The sequence below is a fragment of the Lithobates pipiens genome, unplaced genomic scaffold (assembly GCF_037356315.1).
Source record: "Lithobates pipiens isolate NorthernLeopardFrog02 unplaced genomic scaffold, aLitPip1_a1.2 Scaffold_8, whole genome shotgun sequence".
Lineage (NCBI taxonomy): Eukaryota > Metazoa > Chordata > Amphibia > Anura > Ranidae > Lithobates > Lithobates pipiens.
The window spans coordinates 653,012,113-653,030,483 of record NW_027507903.1 but is presented as its reverse complement, the minus strand read 5'-3'; the positions used below and the strand labels follow the sequence as shown (position 1 = coordinate 653,030,483).

At 43.3% G+C, this 18,371-nt stretch overlaps 1 protein-coding gene across 1 annotated transcript in view; it reads right to left on the bottom strand.

The window, feature by feature from the left end:
• The window catches only part of LOC143962464 (NACHT, LRR and PYD domains-containing protein 3-like), a 306,737-nt gene that overhangs the window by 158,185 nt on the left and 130,181 nt on the right, over window positions 1–18,371 (bottom strand). The window contains exon 7 of the mRNA XM_077471734.1: window positions 14,894–15,064. Within this exon, the coding sequence (XP_077327860.1) occupies window positions 14,894–15,064 (171 nt within the window). The remainder of the gene's footprint in view (window positions 1–14,893; window positions 15,065–18,371) is intronic.

Sequence of the window (18,371 nt, the reverse complement as noted above, 5' to 3'; positions counted from 1 at the left end):
ATTACACTTTTGAAGGCCCTGGAGAACCAGGACAATGACATGTGGCACTGATACGTGGCACTGATGACAGATGGCACTAATGTGTGTCAATGATGACAGATGACAGTAATATGTGGCACTGATGACAGGTGGCACTTATACGTGGCACTGATGACACGTGGCACTAATACGTGGCACTGATGACAGATTGCACTAATACGTGGCACTAATACGTGCCACCGATGACAGATGGCACTAATACATGGCACCGATGACACGTGACACTGATGACAGATGGCACTGATAAGTGGCATTGATTACACGTGACACTGACAACAGATGGCACGTGACACTGACAGGTGGCACTAATGACAAATGGCACTGATACGTGGCACTGATGACAGATGGCACTAATACGTGGCACTGATGACAGATGGCACTATGTGGCACTGATGACATGTGGCACTGATGACAGATGGCACTTATACGTGGCACTAATGATAGATGGCACTGGGGACAGATAGCACTAACAGGTGGCACTGGGGTGGATGGCACTGGGGCGGATGGCACTGGGGCGGATGGCACTGGGGCAGGATGGCACTGGGGCAGGATGGCACTGGGGCAGGATAGCACTGGGGGGAGGATGGCACTGGGGGGAGGATGGCACTGGGGGAGGATGGCACTTTTTTTTTTTTTACACTGACAGCCGCTGCAGCCGTTCATCTCTCCCCTCTCACACTCTGTCTGTGTGAGGAGGGAGAGCGGCGCTGAGAGATGATCTCAAATGTTTACTTTTTTTATAATTCTTTATTTCTTTGCAAGAATACAAAACAACATCATTAATCAATGAAGTACAACATAATGCATTCCTGCCCTTTTTATGAACAAAACAAAAACAAGACAGTATCAGTACAATATCCAATACAGTATATAGTATCTACTCCTCATAGTGGTCCAACAAAAACAAAAACAAAAACAAACACAAAAAAAAAAAAAAAAAAAAAAAAAAAAAAAAAAAAAAAAAAAAAAAAAAAGGGGGGGAATAAAGGGGGGATAAAGGAGGGAGGGGGGGAGAGATCAATCCCACCCACCGGCGGGTTTAGTTTACATTACTCAACCAGCTCACCTAATCTTCAATTTCTTCTCCAATCAACCTCTTCCCCTCCTCTGACTGTAAAAAAATCTCCCATGGAGCCCAGATTTGCGCTATAACTTCCCTTTCCTCAGAGGGCATAGGGATCAAATTTTCCATGATCCCAATTTTCCTTACTTTGTTTAACCATTGTGAAATTCGCGGTGCTCCCTTTTCTTTCCAACGGATGGTTATGCAGCTTTTAGCTGCATTCACCAGATGGCATAACATTGAATTCTTATATCTCTCTAATGGAATATGTGTACATTGTAATAGGAAGAAAGCCGGATCTTCCTCAAGATGATACTCAGTAAACAATTGAGAGATTTTCTGAACTTCTTCCCAGAACTGTCTAATCATTGGACAGTACCAAAAAATATGGGCAATAGTGCCTCTCTCCTTACCACATCTCCAACATTTATCTGATGTCTCTGGAAAAAAGGTATGCATTCGTGATGGAGTATAATACCAACGCATTAGTACTTTGTAATTTAGTTCCTGTATCTTAACACACCTAGATGATTTCAAAGTCAAGTGTATTATTTTCTGACGTTGAGTCGGGGTGAACGTTTGTCCGAGATCTCTTTCCCATTTATCCAAACTTACTATGTCATTATCCTCCAAAGGAGAGATTAGTAATGCATATATTTTGGAGATAATATGGGAAAGGGGCTCCTTATTTTCACAGTACTTTTCAAACTTAGTAAGTGGACGATCAAAATCCTTAGCCGGTCCTAAAGTGTCCAAAAAATGTTTAACTTGTAGCGCCTGCCAGAGGGGTAATTCATATTGTCCTCCTGGTTGCATTAGCGTTTCTATTGATGGCCATTTTTTAGATCTCAAAAAGTGTAATGCCTGGAAACAACCCTTCTCTCTTAAATTTCTAAATATACCTAGTTCCATGCCAGGCGGGAATAGTGGGTTCCCTAGAATAGGAAATAGAGGAGATTTAACTGTTGAGATTCTGGGATTCCGCACTACTTTTATTCCCATCTGGAGCGTAGGTCCTACTAAGGGATGAGCTCTTAATATAAGAGGTATAGCTGTACCGCACCACAAGGCTCTATCTAAGGGAATGGGACTTACTTGTTGTTCCATAGCAACCCATCTTTTACTGTCTCTATGGCAGCACCAATCCACAATTCTACCCAGCTGGGTAGCTTGATAGTATTTATATAAGTCCGGTGCTGCGATTCCACCCGCTTCTTTAGACATAGTTAGTAATTTCCTGTTAATCCTAGGGTGCTTACTTGCCCATATGAACTTTGTAAATATTGTCCGAATTTTGCTAAAGAAAGCCAGTGGAATCCGGATTGGTAGTGCCTGAAACAGATAAAGAAACTTAGGGACGATATTCATTTTCAAAATATTACTTCTTCCAAACCAGGAATGAGAGGATTTATTCCACTCATTCAACCTTGTAATAATTTCCCTTAATAAGGGTGGAAAGTTCAATGCGTATGCATCTATTAGGTTAGGTGGGATCTGTATCCCTAGATAATTCAGCGCTGTGGCTGTCCATTTAAACTTGAAGTTATCCTCTAAATTTTTTTGAATGGGATTCCCCAGTGATATCCCCATCGCCTCTGACTTACCATAATTTATTTTAAAATTAGATAGAGCACCATAGTGCTCAATTTCCCCCAATAAATTGGGTAATGATATTTGTGGATTAGAAAGTGAAAATAATAAATCATCTGCATATGCTGAGAGTTTATATTCCTGATCCGCTATAGAGATACCTTTAATATCGGGGTTCCATCTTATTCTATTTAACAGAGGTTCTAATGATAGTGCAAATAAAAGAGGCGACAGGGGGCATCCCTGACGTGTCCCATTAGATATTAGAAAATTTTCAGAATTTATCCCATTAACCTTTACCAGTGCCTGTGGCTTTGAGTATATTCCTGCTATCCAGTCCAACATTCGATCCCCAAGGCCCATCTGCTTTAAAACTCCTAACATAAAGGACCAACTGACCCTATCAAAGGCCTTTTCTGCGTCTGTATTAACAAAGATACTCGGCAGCTTCCTCTGATTTACATATTGAATTAAATTCAGAACCTTAATTGTGCTATCCCTAGCTTCACGTGTGGGGACGAACCCCACTTGGTCCATATGAACCAGCTGCGTCATAAACGGTTCTAGGCGAGCTGCGAGTATCTTTGTAAATATTTTGTAGTCCGTATTTAATAATGATATTGGACGGTAGCTACTGCATATTGATTGATCCTTTCCTTCTTTTGGAATAAGTACGATATGTGCCCTTAATGCTTCTACAGGTGGAGGCCTGATTTTCCCTTGTATGTTAAATGTTTTAACCATATGAGGGACAAGTTGCAAATGAAAACTTTTAAAATATTGCAGAGAAAATCCATCTGGACCAGGAGCCCTTCCTTGCCTCAACATCTTTATTGCCGAGGTTACTTCTTCTGTTGTTATTGGTAATTCAAGTTTTCTTCGTGCTGAGGATGACAATTTCGCTAAGTGTGAGGATTCAAGATATTCCTCTAGTGATGAAGAGGAAGAGGAATGGGGGGGAACTGGAAGATTATACAATGAAGTATAATATTGTCTGAATTCCTCTGCAATATCTTTTGGTACTAGGGATTTAGAATTTCCTTTTGTCCTGATATAGGGTATATATGAACGGAGTCGTTGTTTTTTTAATTTCCTTGCTAGCACTTTGCCACATTTATCACCTGATTCATATATTACTCCCCTTTCTTGTTGTAAAATAGCCCTTACCTTATATCGGAGGAGATCTGATAACTGTCTTCTTAAATGTGCTAATTCTGTCCCCATATCCTTCTCCATTGTCTTCTTATGTTGTATCTCTATCTTCCTTATCATTTCCAATAATCTGCCTGTTTCCATTTCTCGAGCTCTTTTTATTCGGGACCCATGTTTTATTAGAATTCCTCTAATTACTACTTTATGGGCTTCCCACACTATCCCCATTTCAGTCTCTCCATTATCATTAATTTTGAAATACGAATCGATTTCTTTAATTATCTCTTCTTGGATTTCAGGACGTTGTAAAAGGCTTTCATTCATTTTCCAGTTCCAGTCCGTTTTATATAAAGCATCCTTCAAGAGGATATTAATCGTTACTGGCGCATGGTCAGACCATGTTATATTTCCTATACGTATGTCCTGTACTAATGATAATGTTCGCTGAGATAACAAAAAGAAATCGATGCGTGAATACCGTTGATGGGGGTTTGAAAAGAATGTATAATCCCTCTCCTCAGCATGGAAGGCCCTCCATACATCAACCAATTGAAGTTCATTTAATTTACGAAGAATATTTTTCCTAATTTTTTCAGAAACGGATGATGTCCTATTAGAGGTATCCAATTTTGGGTCTAGAGGGACGTTAAAGTCCCCCCCAATAATAAGAGTTCCCTCCTTGAATTCCATTAATTTTGATAGAGCTTTATTCAAAAATCCATCTTGGTATGTGTTTGGGGCATAAACTGTAGCAAGAGTTACTTTAACCTGTCCTATAAGTCCCTTAAGGAACAAGTATCTCCCCCCTGGCTCTTGACATTTATCCAGTAGGGACCACGGTATTCGATTGGATATTAAAATCGCCACGCCCTTGGTTTTAGCCTCTTGATTTATGGCATGATAGACATTTGGAAAGTTTCTATTTTGAAGGTAAGGAAATTTTCCCTCCTTCAGATGTGTTTCCTGTACCATGCCAATATCAGTTTTAGAGCGTTTTAAATCATTTAATAACATTTTACGTTTCTCGGGGATGTTAAGTCCCTTGGTGTTAAGTGATGTTATGCGTAATCCCTCCATCTTGTCCATGGGAATAACAAAAAAAAAAAAAAAAAAAAAAAAAAAAAAAAAAAAAAAAAAAAAAAAAAGGGGTACGGGGAACCCCCTACGAGGAGTAGATATCAAAATTTCCCCCACACCTACCTATGGGTTCTTAGCTTCCCGTAGGTGTAAGGTATGGGCGGGTAGCTAACAAATACGGGGCGCGTATAACGCTATTCCCCCTCCAAAAAAAGGAAAAAAAAATCCCTTAATATTCACATCTATTCCAGCAACTGTAATAATTTTGTCCTAACTTTTCTTCCTCGGTTCCCTCTCCTATTCATTATTATACATTACACAGTATATATAACTCTCCCATACCCTCTTCATGTATTTTAATTGAATTCCGTCTATAGGCCCCAAAAAAAAAAAAAAAAAAAAAAAGAAAAAAAAAAAAAAAAAAAAAAAAAAAAAAAAAAAAAAAAAAAAAAAAAGGAATATATTTTAAACATGTGCTTTATAATAAATATTATAATTACAGTCTTTATTCCACTCCCTTTCCACCCTCCCTCCTTTAACCCAAAGATAAGTGTATATTTTGAATGTGTACTTATATAGTGAGTATTATAATTACAATCTTTATTTTTATTTCCCCCCCCCCTTTCCACCCACCCTCAACCCTGAAATAAGTGTATATTTTAAACGTGTACTTTATGGTGAATATTATAATTACATTCTCTATTTCACCCCCTTTCCACCCACCCTCCTCAATCCCCATCTTATCCCTCCCCTCATTTAGCTACCATTTTACCCCCCGAAACAATAACAAACCAGGTTCATGTGAACCCTAAAACCGTGATAATTATAATTTTTACAACAACCCCTCATCCATCTTTCTACCCTTGTGTATCCCCACCCCCCCTACCTCATTACCTCTCCATCTTATAACAATTCAACTCTATGTGAACCCCAAATCCATAACATCCAGTCTCCTTATTTTAATTATGTGATATAATAACACCAAAATATATTTTATTAACTATTATTTGTGAAAGAAAAAAAAAAAAAAAAAAAAAAAAAAAAAAAAAAAAAAAATTATTTGGGATGGCGGAAAATAACATATAACTCCTATACATGTTATTTTGTATCATCTTATTTATATACTATGTTAAGTATACTAAATTAAACTATCCAGGGACCATATTGAACCCTGGCCCATTAAAATTAGGGGGGGGATCCTCCAATATATATATGTGACCCTTATTCTCTTATAACCTTTTAATCTAGGGTATGGAGCCTGCATCAGCTATTTGCTGTACAGTACCCTCTTTACTACCCATCAGAACTTTTTCACCGCTAGTTTTTAAAACCCCTTCTTTTAATCGTTTTTTCTTTATAGGTTGAAGCCAATCTTGCACTTCACAGTGATCGGTTTTCAAAAAGGCAAATAATGCCGGTAGGTCCTGTGGGGACGAGATCACGAAAGGTACTGATCCCCTTTTAACCGTTAGAGAAATTGGGTATCCCCAACGATAGGTACACCCTGCAGATTTTATTTTCTCCAAAATTGGCCGCAGTTGAGCTCTTCGCTGTAGAGTAGCTTTTGATAAGTCCGGTAGAATGCTAATCTTCGCTCCTTCATACACTATCTGACCTGCATCCCATGCTTTCCGACTAATCAACTCCCTGTGGGCATATCTGTGTAAACACCCAATTACATCCCTCGGTCTGGACAAATCTGTCGCGCGTGGTCCTGGGGCTCTGTGAAGTCTATCAAATTCGATTTCTCCAGAAGCTATATTGACCCCAAGGTTATGACATATAGTATTTACGGCACTGTATAAATGTTCAGCCTCAATACTTTCCGGAATGCCTCTAAATCTGAGATTATTTCTTCTACTTCGGTCCTCTGCTGCTTCAAATTTTAATTGAACACTTGATGTTTGAGCTATCTGCTCTCTTTCTAAATTAGAGACCCTCTCCTCTATACTACTAAGGGCTGATGTTTCCACATTGACCTTTGCTGTTAAGGCTTGTACCTCAGACCGTATTGATTGCATCTCCTTTCTGTGTCCCTCCTCAAGCCGGGACACCAGGGCCTCCATTTCTTGGCGTGTTGGGAGAGCCTGCATAATTGTTTTCAAAGTTTCTATTTCTTGATGGGTTGGGAGGGCTTGCATTACTGATCTTAAATCCATATCACCTATGGGTTCTTCCAATATTTCCCGGGGTCCCACCTCTAGCCCAGATACAGGCCCAGATACAGGCCCGGCCTGCACCTGACCTATATCCATCGCTGCGTTTGGCGATAGTGGGAGGCTCATCCGTGGTGCTGCCATTGGGATCTCAATACCTGCTGTCTCCCTGGTCTCTAATGTAGATGCCCGGGCTGTAGCTGCTCTTGTGTGTGGGAAAAAACTTTTAATCTCCTGTTGGACTGACTCCTTTTGCGTAGATTTTTCCTCTCTCCTTTTCCTAGTGCAGTGCATCCCACTAAAGAGATAACTTCCAGGTTTTTAGAAATCAATAAAATGAAAAAGGAAAGAGGGCCCCTCTCACTTTCCAATTGTTTCTTAACAGAAGCTCACTGTAAATTTCACTCAATCTTAATTCAGTTTAATAAAGTAATGTAGATTCAACAGTTCCCCAGCAGTTTAGCAGTTTATCATTACCATAAGCAGAAAAGCACAAAAGGCACACCTCGCCGTATACTTTCATGCAGAGGAATTACAAGTGCTAATTGTCCACTTAATTTCTCAAAGATCTCAAGATTCAGGGATCTCCCTTTTTTTTAAGTCTTTTCCATTAGTAGTAGATAAATAGGAGGGGAGGGATGGGAGGAGGGGATGGATGGATGGACGGATGGATCTAGGCAGAGAGATGACCTGATGATTGCATAATAACTGCACAGCAAGTCCTATTACTCCCAAGGCTAGTTTCTTACGTTTAATTAGCACTTACGTCCACCTTTATCTCCACTCTCTCTCATAATTATCTCCTCCGTTCCCGTCTCCCTTGTCTCCTTTACTCGCTCCTCCACCTTGCCACCAGACCAGTTGTTTTTTTTTTTCCAATGAATCACGACACAAATAGCAACACAGCAAGACCACAGCAGGACACAGCAGGCTCCTCAGATGCCCAGTGATGCTGTCTCAACAAGGACCCAGCTAGTAGCAAAAGTGTTGCAGGGAATATTGCAGCAGCCCGGTGGAATCAGCAGCACTGTTCGGCAGACACAGCGGGAATCAGCGGGACTCAGGAGAGACACATCGAGTCTCGGTGATGCGGCGGTGTAGCGGTGTACAGCGGTACAGCGTTGGGCAGTATATAGCGGTATAGCGGTATAGCGTTGCGGCAGTATAGCGGGAGCAGGGGGTCACGGATCACGGATCAGCTGCCATCGATCTCACGAGCAGGAGGGGGAGAGCTAGCGTACACGTCACGCCGCCATCCGCTTAGCCACGCCCCCCGGGCAGGACGCTGTGTGGCATTGATTACACGTGACACTGACAACAGATGGCACGTGACACTGACAGGTGGCACTAATGACAAATGGCACTGATACGTGGCACTGATGACAGATGGCACTAATACGTGGCACTGATGACAGATGGCACTATGTGGCACTGATGACATGTGGCACTGATGACAGATGGCACTTATACGTGGCACTAATGATAGATGGCACTGGGGACAGATAGCACTAACAGGTGGCACTGGGGTGGATGGCACTGGGGCGGATGGCACTGGGGCGGATGGCACTGGGGCAGGATGGCACTGGGGCAGGATGGCACTGGGGCAGGATAGCACTGGGGGGAGGATGGCACTGGGGGGAGGATGGCACTGGGGGAGGATGGCACTTTTTTTTTTTTTACACTGACAGCCGCTGCAGCCGTTCATCTCTCCCCTCTCACACTCTGTCTGTGTGAGGAGGGAGAGCGGCGCTGAGAGATGATCTCAAATGTTTACATATGAGATCATCTCCCATTGGACACGCCGATCGCGCTGTAAACGGCCGCTGTGATTGGCCGTTTACAGCGATCTGTGTTTACCTGTCCCCGGGGGACACGGCAAACACAGAACTTCCCCGATGTGCGCCCGCGGCGGCGAGCATTGCTAAAAGTATACAACAGGACGTCCAGGGACGGCCACCCGGACGAAAGCGCCTGCTCTACGGCCGTCATTCGGCTATAGGGCGGGCGCAAAGAGGTTAAAAGGACCCCACGCTTGTGACAGCTGATCTTGTGGGAAGTCCCCCAGGCCCATTGAGCCCCCCAGAGGGGGGGACAAGCACATCACACCTATATTGTATATGGGGAAATACCTGAGGGGGCATTTCATCAGCACGGAGGTGGAGGACTCTGAACACCCTTCATTTTGTAGTGACACACTGGAGGGGGCGCCATCATTGAGGAAGATTGATCACAGATATATGGACTTTCCTCTTATATATCCAACTAGATACATTCATTTTACAGCACAGGAGTTGTGGCATCAATTACTTGTAACTAGTTATTGTTTTATTACATTCATCATTTCCATTAGTAATGTGTTAAGGGGGCAATTTTGATTGTGGCAATAGGATGAGGCAGTTTTGATTGGGCAATTTTGATTGTGGCAATTTTGATGGTGGCAGTATGATGGGGCAATTTTGATGGGTGAAATAGGATGGGGTAATTTTGATGGGGACAGTATAATGGGGCAATTTCATGGGGACATTTTATGGGGCAATTTCATGGGGACATTTTGATTATGGCAGTATGATGGGGGAATTTTGATGGTGGCAGTATGATGGGGCAATTCTATGGAGGCCATTTAAGGGGGCAATTTGATGGGGCAGTTTTAATTGTGGCAATTTTGATGGTGGCAGTATGATGGGGCAATTTTGATGGGTGAAATAGAATGGGTTAATTTTGATGGGGCAAAAGAATGTGGCAGTTTTGATGGGGCAATTTTGGTGGTGGCAGTATAATGGGGCAATTTTGGTGGGGTAATATGATGGGGGCAATATGATGGGGTAATTTTGATGGGGCAATAGGATGGAGCAGTTTTGATGGGGCAATTTTGGTGGTGGCAGTATAATGAGGCAATTTTGATGGGGGTAATATGATGGGGCAATTTTGATGGTGGCAGTATGATGGGGCAATTTTCATGGGGAAATAGAATGGAGAAATGGAGAAATTTCAATAGGGGCAATTTTGGTGGTGGCAGTATAATGGGGCATTTTTTTATGGAGGCAATAGGATGGGGTAATTTGAAGGGGGCAATTTTATGGGGGCAGTATAATGGGGGAAATTTGATTGGGCAGTTTTGATGGGGCAATTTTGATGGGGCAGTATTTTGGGGCAATAGGATGGGTCCGTTTTGTTGGTTACAGTATAATGGGGCAATATTATGGGGCAGTTTTGATGGGGCGGTATAATGGGGCAATTTTGATGGGGCAGTTTTGATGGGGGGCGGTATAATGGGGCAATTTTAATGGGGCACTTTTGATGGGGGCAGTATGATGGGGCAATTTTGATGGGGACAGTTTTATGGGGCAATATGATGGGACAGTTTTGAAGGTGCAATTTTGATGTGGGCAATAGGTTGGGGCAATTTTGGTGGTGGCAGTATAATGGGACAATATGAATGGGGAAAAATAGGGCAATTTTGATTGGGCAATTTTGATTGGGCAAGTTGATGGGGCAGTTTTGATGGGGCAATTTTGATGGGGCAATAGGATGGGGAAATTTTGGTGGGTGAAATAGGATGGGGTAATTTTGATGAGGCAATAGGATGGGGCAGTTTTGATGGGGCAATATCATGGGGCAATTTTGGTGGTGGAAGTATAATGGGGCAATTTTGATGGGGGTAATATGATGGGGCAAATTTGATGGGACAATATGATGGGGAAATTTTGATGGTTGCCGTAGGATGGGGCATTTTTGATGGGGGCAGTAGGATGGGGTAATTTTAATGGTGGCAGTAGGATGGGGCATTTTTGATGGGGCAATATGATTGGGCAGTTTTTATGAGGCAATAGGATGGGGCAATTTTGGCGGTGGCAGAATAATGGGTATAACTTGATGGGGCAGCTTCTGCAAAAGGTAATTGCTTTTTAAACAATGCTAATTGTATATTATATCCCTCTTTCTGTGCAGATGTTTTATATATATATATATATATATATATATATATATATATATATATATATATATATATATATATATATATATATATATATATATATATATAAAGGGAAGTGGAGGTTTCCATAGCTAAGGGGCGGGACCTTCCTCTGACATTGCTGTTGCTATGGAAACCCGTCCTACAACCTATCACACAGCTCGTGCTGCTCTGAGCATGTGCGAGATCTGAAGGAGCATGCTGGGTAACCATGGAATACAGGAAGAGATACAGTCTGGCTTCAGATGCCCACACATAAGATGGCAGCGGCCTGCTGGGACTTACAGAAGTAAAAAAAATGCTGCAAAAACACAAAGTGGCCCTTGGATTACAGCGTACCTTTACTAGAATACATGAATCATGAGGATTATAGGGGAGATTTATCTACAAAGTAACATTTCTCCCGCAGCACGGCTTTATATATACACAAGTGCCTTAAAAGCCCCCCTTAGTGGTATTTATTTGTTTCTAACAAGTTTTTTGGATGTGGCACTACTGAGAGGAAATCCTCACCGACTCCATTTCTACAATTACCAGGATAAAGTTGTTAGTTTTCTGTATAAAGTGTATTAATACCAATTCATTATTCTGCAGCACATTGTTCCAGCACTGAGGTTGTGGTAGTAGCAGACATATATTCTATGTAGTATTTGCTTTGTATTATCATTTTTGCTGTGTAATTATTATTTGGAAGTATCAGGATCAGGTGGTTAGGTGGTTTGTTACATAGTTACACAGCCGTATAGTAACACTGGGGTTGTGGTAACACTTACCTCTAGTTTGTTATTTAGTGTATAAAATATGTAGAAAGATAAAGAATGACAGAAAATACAACAAAGACAAAAGGACAGACACAGTCTGGCTGTGAGAATAAAACAGAAATAAACTTTTTCTGAGGATTATCCTGTGACAGGAACATGTCAGGAACATCCGCTATTCACCGGTTAGACCGGCACCATGGGAATCACCCAGTCCATATCTCAGGATCCTCAATTTATGGATGTGGGTGGAGTTTAGCCATCAGCCAATCAACCCCGGGGGGTGTTCCCTGCCCAGCCCACAAGCCGGTCCCGTGTTCTGAAGGAACCAGAGCTAAATGGACCATGAATGGTTCTGATGGATGAGGATGGGCAACACCGGCATGTCAGTCTGATCCCAACAAGACCAATCAGTGCTTGTCTGGTGTGATCAGACCCCATAGAACCATTCTGGGGGTTTCTCCTGGATTCTATCCTCACTACACATACAATGTTATATGTACATGTACCCCAACATGTCTACAATCAGAGGCAATTATTTCCACCTCTCTGCAACTAATATTTTATTTTGTAAGAGAGATAAAATAGATTCCTCTAATATAAATCAATGTCTGGCAGACAGTTCGGGGTCTTCTCACTGTATTGGCCTCGTCCCCTGCTGGGCTTGTAGATGAAATGACTAGTGCCGGGTACACACGGTCAAACTGTATGACGTACTTAGTCTGGCTTTCCGCCAGACTGTCCTTCGGACTTTCCGAACGGGCTACTTGCCCACACACGGCACTTTTTCAGCAGACTAATACGGCGTACTAAGTCCGCCGTACTATCCGCCCTACTTTTGAAATGAACGGACTCGCCCACACACGCGGAGGAAAGTCTGCTCATTTCGAGCGCGTCTCCACGTAGGCGGGGCCCGCGAAGGAGACGTTGCTGGCCCCGCCACCTGGTATGGACTTAAAGGGGAACCCCAACACCGAAAAAAATCGGCGTGGGGGTCCCCCCCAAGTCCACAGCAGACTCTTGTACGAGCACGCTGCCCGGACGGCCAGGAAAGTCTCGCCGGACTCCTCCGCTATCTTCTTGTAGCTCTTTTGCTAGCGGAGGAGTCCGGCTTTCTTCCTCGCCGCCGGCCTCTTCTCCCGACTTCGGGGGTCTTGTCCCCCTCTTCGGTTCTTCTGCCGGGCCACCGCGCCTTCTTATAGCTCTTTTACAGGCTGTGGCCCGGTCTTCTGTCGCCGCCGCCGCCTTCCGTTCTTCTTCTTCTTCTTCTCCTCCTTCTCCAGGAGATGTTGACTCGACGCTCTATGTCACATGGGTTGGTCACATGGGTTGATGTCACATGGGGACTGTGACATCGTAGGGGGGCGGGGTCACCATGTGACATCAACCCATGTGACCAACCCATGTGACATCAACCCATGTGACACCGCCCCTTGTCCCTATATAAGTGGCCGCGCAGCACGTCCCTGGCATTGTGGCCGGAGAGAGCGTCGAGTCAACATCTCCTGGAGAAGAAGAAGAATGGAAGGTGGCGGCGACAGAAGCCGGCCTCTTCTCCCGACTTCGGAGGTCTTGTCCCCCTCTTCGGTTCTTCTGCCGGACCACCGCGCCTTCTTATAGCTCTTTTACAGGCGGTGGCCCGGCAGAAGAACCGAAGAGGGGGACAAGACCCCCGAAGTCGGGAGAAGAGGCCGGCGGCGAGGAAGAAAGCTGGACTCCTCCGCTAGCAAAAGAGCTACAAGAAGATAGCGGAGGAGTCCAGGGAGAAGACCCCCGAAGACGGAAGCCCCCCGGAGCTGTGCAATAAAGTATTTTATCTCGTGTGTTGTGTTTTTTTTTTCTTTTTTTTTACAGGTGAATGGGTAGGGGTACATTGTACCACATACTCATTCACATAGGGTGGGGGGCCGGTATCCGGGGGCCCCCTTATTAAAGGGGCCTCCCGGTTTCCGATAAGCCCCCCGCCCGCAGACCCCGACAACCAACGGCCAGGGTTGTCGGGAAGAGGCCCTTGTCCTCATCAACATGGGGACAAGGTGCTTTGGGGTGGGGGGGCCACGCGGCCCCCCCTCTTCCCCAAGGCACCCCCCATGTTGAGGGCACGCGGCCTGGTACGGCTCAGGAGGGGGAGGCGCTCGCTCGCCCCCCTTTCCTGGCCGGCCGGGTAGCGTGCTCGGACAAGGGTCTGCTGTGGACTTGGGGGGGACCCCCACGCTGATTTTTTTCGGCGTTGGGGTTCCCCTTTAAGTCCATACCAGGCGACGGGGCCAGCGACGTCTCCTTCGCGGGCCTCGCCTACCTGGAGACGCGCTCGAAATGAGCGGACTTTTCCCCGGGCGGGAAAAGTCCGCTCATTTCAAAAGTACGGTGGACTGGCATACACACGGCTGGATTGTCCGCCGAAATGCGAGTACGAAGGACAGAATTTAGAAAAAAACGAAATTCTTAGTACGCCGGACTGCACGCTGAAAAAGTCAGCTGAAGCCCACACACGAGCGGATTGTCCGCTGAAATGTGTTTCAACGGACTAAGTATGCCATACAGTCCGCTCGTGTGTACGCGGCATAGGACTTCTCTTTGAGGCTCAGTGAGGTGACAATTTTATATCTACAAGGATGGGGGGATTTATTAGCATCTAGGGGTCACTTCTGGTCTAGAGACTCGCTCTGTCCTTCCAGATTCTAATTGAGGACCATCTGTCTATGATTGGTCACTGAATGAAGAGAATACAGAGTCCTGTGTGTCTTCTGGTCTGTTTTAGGTCCAAATTCAACCCAACACACAGGCTGAAATCAGACTTGAAACAGTGAATGGAGACACACCGGACCCCCTGCTGTGAGCTGCTGTGACCTCTAGTGTGACCCCAGTCAAAGTCTGATCTCTGATAGTCAGCGGAGGGGGAGGGGATGAAAGCCAATAACAGCGAGTGACCTGAAGGACTATGATGGAAACTCCCTGTGTAACCGGCCAATCAGAAGTCTGTTTTTGTATAACTTTCATCTAGGTGACATGTCTGGATCCCTCACATAGAAAATTTATACCAGAATCCTGCAGAATATTATATCATTTATAGGATAATTCTCACTCCAGACTCTGCAGAGTACAGCCAGGATCTCTGAGCCCCTCACATAGAAGTTTTATTCCAGAGTCTTCCAGATTATTCTCTGATAATTCCAGTGTGGTAAGGGATCGATTATTGATAAGAATGGATCGGAGATCATCACAGCCAGAGGAAGTCACATCACATCTCTCCAACCTGCAGAGACAAATCCAGACACATGATATTATATTATAAGATGAATATGAGGAATTATTCCCATTTAGTGAAAAGTAACATAACATCATTAGAGCAGAATATCAGGATATACAGAATGTTATACAGAGGAAAGATCTTGTTATTAGGGAAGCTGATAAAGGTGAAGGTGTTGTAGTACTTATGTCTACACAGTATAAAGAGGAGGCCCTGTGACCGCTTAGTCACCCCCTTATGTACTCGGTTATTAAGCAGAAACTCTCACAGTGTCTCATACAGAGACTTCTGAAATTGATAGATAAAGGAAAGAATCTGGGGGGTTTATGAAATAAAACAGCAGAATGTCTGATGGTGGATACCCCAGTGACCCCAATATTCCATCACCATCATCATTTACATTATTTACATTGTTGTCCTGTTGGAGCTCATTTTTTAACTACCTTGTTAAATCTTTTTAAAGCCCCATACACACTATCAGATTGTCTGCTGATTTTTTCCATCAGATTTACCAAAACCATATAATATGAGGTCAAACCTTAGGGGTTTCAATGTGTATGCAATCGGGCAGGCCCTTGTACTACATGGTTTTGGTAAACCTGAAGGAAAAAATCAGCAGACAATCTGATAGTGTGTATGGGGCTTAAGAATAAAATTATTTTTGAATTACTTATACATTGTTGATTTAATCCACTAACTCTGCTGCCTAAAAATAAATTTTCCATATTTTCGGGTGAGCAGCACTCTCTAACCTGTACTGGTATGTGTCTTCCCCTTGTTGTAATATTCCATCACCTTCCTAAAGTCCACCAATCAGGAGTTCCCATTGAAGATCACTAGATTATGGCAGGAATAGGATCCCTTATAGAGAATGTAGGGGGGAGGGGTGGATATACATTTCCAGCCTTTAGTGCTGAGACTTCTGGGATATATTAGAGATACAAGTACTATATTGGTGGATATTCCACATTTACAATGGGATTCTACATTCACATGGGGGACACTTCACATTAAAGCACTTTATTCTTCCATCCCCCATTCTTTAGTATCTCCAGCAATCAGATATCATCTCCATAGATATAGATCATATACTAGGATGTTACAGGAATTATTACAGAGGATGTAAAGGATGAAGGTTTTTTACCTTAACTACTTCAGCCCCGGAAGGATTTACCCCCTTAATGACCAGAGCACTTTTTACAATTTGGCATTGCACTGCTTTATCTGGTCATGTAACGCTGTACACAAAGCAAATGTGCATCCTTTTTTCCTACAAATAGAGCTTTATTTTGGTGGTATTTTATCACCTCTGGGATTTTTATTTTTTTGCAATATAAATGAAAAAAAGATTGAAAATGTTGAAAAAAATATATTTCTATGTTTTGTTATAAAAAAAAAAAATCCAATAAACATAATTTTAGTCATACATTTAGGCCAAAATGTGTTCAGCCACATGTCTCAGCTAAATAAATCCCAATAAGCGTATATATTTGTTGGTTTGCACAAAAGTTATAGTGTCTACAAACTAGGGTACATTTACTGGAATTTACACAGCTTTTAGTTTATGACTGACTATCTCATTTCTTGAGGTGCTAAAATGACAGGACAGTACAAACCTCCCAAATTACCCCATTGTGGAAAGTAGACACCCCAAGCTATCTGCTGAGAGGCATGGGGAGTATTTTGCAGATCTCACTTTTTGTCACAAAGTTTTGAAAATGTAAAAAAAATAGAAAATCTATTCTGTTAAAGACTGTACATTTATGTATCCATACATTGAGATTCTGTATGGACTCATGTCTGTTTATATGTTATTTTTACAAATCTTTTGAATACATTTTTTTATGATAAAAATAAAAATTTGTTTGCATTAAAAGTCCCACTGTACCTGGGGTACTGTTATCCCTTTATTTAGAGATATTACTTAATTTTTTTTTAATTTCCTTTTCTTTCTTAAAGAGGAGGTCCGTTCAAAAAAAAAAAAAAAAAGTCAGCAGCTGCAAACACTGCAGCTGCTGACTTAATAAACACACTCACCTGTCCAGGGCGCCCGTGATGTCGGCCGCCCGAGGCCGACCCGTCCCTCGGCTCTCGGGTCCCGGCGCCGCCATTCCCTCTAAGGGAAACAGGCAGTGGAGCTTTATGGCTTCACTGCCCGTTTCCTACTGCGCATGCGCGAGTCCCGCAGCTACTGCGCATGTGCGAGTCCCGCAGCACTTTCTGAATGGGACGCGCTGTGTTCTGGAACACACAGTTCCCAGAACACAGCGCGACCCATTACCCAGAAGACGCCGCGACGAAGAGAGAAGACAGAAGATCTCCGCGGAGGAGGAAGAGGAAGATTAGGAGAAAGTGCCTAGCAACAGGCATTTCTGGTAAGTAAAAAAAAAAAAAAAATTTCATTTTTTTTTTATATTTTTTTGTAATTTTTTATATTTTTTTTGTTTTCAGGGTGGCCCTCCACTTTAATTTTCCCAAACAAATGAGATCTGCAAAATACTCACCATGCCTATCAGCAAATATCTTGGGGTGTCTACTTTCCAAAATGGGGCCTGGCTTGTCTCACTCTGCTCCAGCCTGCTGCTGATGCTGCATCACCCAGCTCACCGGATCACTGACCTGCATCTGCCAACCGCATTCCGGTCTTCCCTGGTGATCCATCATCCACTCATCTGTGCCAGCTACCACAGATCTCATAGGCACTCTTACCTCGCTGTGCTCTCAAGGCCACTGTCCCAACTCCAGTGGCTCCTGAGCCAGGGCCGTAAGAGAGGTCTCTTCCTACAAGTCAGGCTGTATGATAAGGTATGTAACAGTATCAAACAGCCATGTCTGAGCCTGCAGGAAGAACCTCACCGGTGATGGAGATTTGTCAGTACCTCACAGCTCTCACACAGGCCATGAAATCCTTACAGGAGGGTTACATTAAACTGAAAGAACAGGCACAGAATTTAACAGTTCCTACTAATGCAGCTTCTGCATCCTCTGCTGCCCCTACACAGACTGTCTCCACTCCCTCAGTGGTGATGCCACAACCTCAACCCAGAGTCCCCACTCCAGAGAGATTTGCAGAGGAACAAACTAAATTCTAGGCCTTCCGCAACGCATGTCAGCTTTATTTTGCTTTGTAAGCGAAAACTTTTTCACTAAAATCCACCAAGGTGGGATTTTTTTTAAAACCAAGAAAAGGTTTATTGCACAAAAACAATCAGGTGCATAACTATTGCAGCAATATAATCAGGTGTAATCATAATTAGTATTATCACTATAATACAGCTTCTAGGTATAAACATTTGTATAAAATCAACTAACT